We start from the raw sequence: 3,610 nt of genomic DNA, 5'->3' as shown, positions 1-3,610 counted from the left end.
CCACCCCTCCTCTCCTCATCCACCCCTCCTCTCCTCCTCATCCACCCCTCCTCTCCTCCTCATCCACCCCTCCTCTCCTCTTCACTCAGTCTCCCTGGAAAACCTCAGCCCACAGCCAGGGTCTATTGTCTTATCCAAACGCACTAATGAATTGCCCACTGACCCAATTAGGTGACCTACAAAAATTCTCCTCCCCCCACCCTGCCCCTTGTGTGTGTGTGTGTGTGTGTGTGTGTGTGTGTGTGTGTGTGTGTGTGCGCGTGCTTGGGGGGGGATGTTAAAGACAGACATCTCCCCCGTCTTCCTCCTCTCTTCCCCTCCTCCCTGACGCAGGACCATCCCTTTGTTCCATAGGGACATGTGTGCTAGTCTATAGTACAACTGTACTCTATAACCTTGGCTCCATTGGGAATGTGTGTTGTGGTTGTATAACTGTATAACCTTGGTTCCACGGGGAACCTGTGTTGTTGTTGTATAACCTCGGTTCCATTGGGAACGCGTGTTGTGGTTGTATAACTATAACCTTGGTTCCACGGGGAACCTGTGTTGTGGTTGTATAACTGTATAACCTTGGTTCCACGGGGAACCTGTGTTGTGGTTGTATAACTGTATAACCTTGGTTCCACGGGGAACCTGTGTTGTGGTTGTATAACTGTATAACCTTGGTTCCACGGGGAACCTGTGTTGTGGTTGTATAACTGTATAACCTTGGTTCCACGGGGAACCTGTGTTGTGGTTGTATAACTGTATAACCTTGGTTCCACGGGGAACCTGTGTTGTGGTTGTATAACTGTTGTGGGGTTTCAGCCATAGACAGATAGTTCTCCCTACATCACCATTCACAGCCTCAGACAGACAGCCAGGGAGGATGATGGCTCTGAGGATGATGGCTCTGTCTGGGGGAGGATGATGGCTCTGTCTGGGGGAGGATGATGGCTCTGTCTGGGGGAGGATGATGGCTCTGTCTGGGGGAGGATGATGGCTCTGTCAGGGAGAGGATGATGGCTCTGTCTGGGGGAGGATGATGGCTCTGTCTGGGGGAGGATGATGGCTCTGTCTGGGGGAGGATGATGGCTCTGTCAGGGGGAGGATGATGGCTCTGTCTGGGGGTGTCTGGCTGGCTGTGTTGGCCTGGTGTCTTCTGGGTAGCCAGGGCCTTCCTCCTACTCACTAGGGGTAGGAATCACTAGTGACCTCACCATTCCATTTCCATTCTGGGGTCACGATTCGATTTCAAATTGATTGTCGCCGATTCTATTATGATAGAATTTTCAATGTCATTTCCACCATGTGACTGCAGTAACCCATTAAATACAGTAACCCATTAAATACAGTAACCCATTAAATACAGTAACCCATTCAATACAGTAACCCATTAAATACAGTAACCCATTAAATACAGTAACCCATTCAATACAGTAACCCATTAAATACAGTAACCCATTCAATACAGTAACCCATTAAATACAGTAATCCATTAAATACAGTAACCCATTAAAAACAGTAACCCATTAAATACAGGGGGTCCCATAATGGTACGGGAAACACTGAAATACATCCCAAGCACCAAATTATTGTATCCAAAAATGAATTCAAGATTTAATATATAGTTGATGGATAATTGCTGAGAATAGAATTGCGATCCTTACATGGGTCTATTTGTTTCCACCAGCCCTCCTACCAGCCCTCCATTGCTCCATTCCCTTTCCCAGTAGAGTCCACCTGCGCTCAGCCACGCCCCCCTGATGCGGGCGTCACCCCCCTCCTGACCTGGGCGTCCCCCCCCTCCTGACACGGCCCCCCCCCCTCCTGACACGGCGTCCCCCCCTCCTGACACGGCCTCCCCCCCTCCTGACCTGGGCGTCCCCCCCCTCCTGACACGGCCTCCCCCCCTCCTGACAGGGCGTCCCCCCTCCTGACAGGGCGTCCCCCCTCCTGACACGGCCTCCCCCCCTCCTGACAGGGCGTCCCCCCTCCTGACACGGCCTCCCCCCCTCCTGACAGGGCGTCCCCCCCTCCTGACACGGGCGTCCCCCCCTCCTGACAGGGCGTCCCGCCCCTCCTGACACGGGCGTCCCCCCCTCCTGACAGGGCGTCCCCCCTCCTGACACGGCCTCCCCCCCTCCTGACAGGGCGTCCCGCCCCTCCTGACAGGGCGTCCCCCCCTCCTGACACGGCCTCCCCCCCTCCTGACGGGGCCTCCCCCCTCCTGACACGGCCTCCCCCCCTCCTGACAGGGCATCCCCCCTCCTGACAGGGCCTCCCCCCCTCCTGACAGGGCGTCCCCCCCTCCTGACGCGGGCGTCCCCCCCTCCGTGGCGGCGGCGTCTCACCTTGCAGCGTCTGCAGGCACTGGCCCGTCTTGATGTCCCAGATCTTGACGGTGGAGTCTGCGTTGCCGGAGACCAGGATGTTGTCCTTGAGCTCCATGCCGCTGGTCAGGGACTGGTGTCCGGTCAGCGTGTGGATGCAGTTGCCCGTCTCCACGTCCCACACGCGGATAGAGGTGTCCAGGGAGCCGCTCACCACGTGGATGCCGTCAAACTGGGGGGCAGAGAGGATGAATAACGCGGCTGAGACGTGGATTCCCTGATTTGTCTTAACACGTTAGAAGTGTGAGAGAGTCATTGCTGAAAATGTGTGTTAAGTCTGTGAACTCCGTAGTAGTGAATAGTGGAGTCAAGGCCGTTTCAGACGGGGAGCGACATTCCGCCTGCGTTCTCGCTCGGATCAGCGGGGGACGCATGCGTCCTGCGCGCAGCGGGGAAAGCTGACTACAATTAAGCTCTTGACGCGGGCGGGCGTGTGCACGAAACGAGCACGCGCGCCACAATTTCACGGGGTCGCGCCCGCTTACCGCTCCGCCTCAGATTGTCCGCGGCTCCCAAATTGTCCGCTCGCCTCTCTCATTGAAAATGAATTACAATGCGCGGATATCGCTCCTCGTCCGAAATGGCCTTTAGACCGGTCAACTGTTTTACACCATTTTTATTTTCCTGATTTTAAAAGCAGGGTCTGATGATGTCGTGAGGTTCTACTCGTCAGGGTGAGAGTGCGTTGTGATGCGTACAGTGATGTCATGTGTTGAAACTCCATTAGAACAGTCTGGAAAAACGGTGTGAGCAGCAAGAGGAGCTGATTTTGAACGGGGGTTTCTAAGACCTGAATGCTTATTATCACTCAGATTGTTGTGGATGCTTAACGAGACACTAAACGTTTATATCACATATGCATGTTTACTAGTTTACACAAAGTTTAGAGTCACTTTACGAGTACAGTACAACACTAACAAATACAACAGACTACACTTAACTACAATACAATTAAAATACACTACTGGATAATGATCATTTGTATTGATATGATAGCATACAATATTAATTTGGAAATAGTGTAAACTATTGGTGTCTAAACACCAGCGGTTAACATGTTAACAAAAGCATGCGCGTGTGTGTGTGTGTGTGTGTGTGAGAGAGAGTGTGAGTGTGTGTGTGAGTGTGTGATCAGCCCAGTGTGCTGTGCTGCTATAGGGGGATTCACGCTGTAGCAGGTGAAACTGACCCCTGATCAGCCCAGTGTGCTGAGCTGCTATAGGGGGATTCACGCTGCA

The 3,610-nt window shown here is 53.3% G+C and overlaps 1 protein-coding gene across 1 annotated transcript in view; it reads right to left on the bottom strand.

The window, feature by feature from the left end:
- fbxw7 (F-box and WD repeat domain containing 7) overlaps positions 1-3,610 on the bottom strand; it is a 214,276-nt gene that overhangs the window by 4,102 nt on the left and 206,564 nt on the right. The window contains 1 exon segment of the mRNA XM_084454528.1: positions 2,334-2,544. Coding sequence (XP_084310654.1) covers positions 2,334-2,544 — 211 coding nt within the window.

Source organism: Borostomias antarcticus, assembly GCF_949987555.1.
Source record: "Borostomias antarcticus genome assembly, chromosome: 20".
Classification (NCBI taxonomy): Eukaryota; Metazoa; Chordata; class Actinopteri; order Stomiiformes; family Stomiidae; genus Borostomias; species Borostomias antarcticus.
This window is presented reverse-complemented; position numbering and strand designations above follow the sequence as displayed.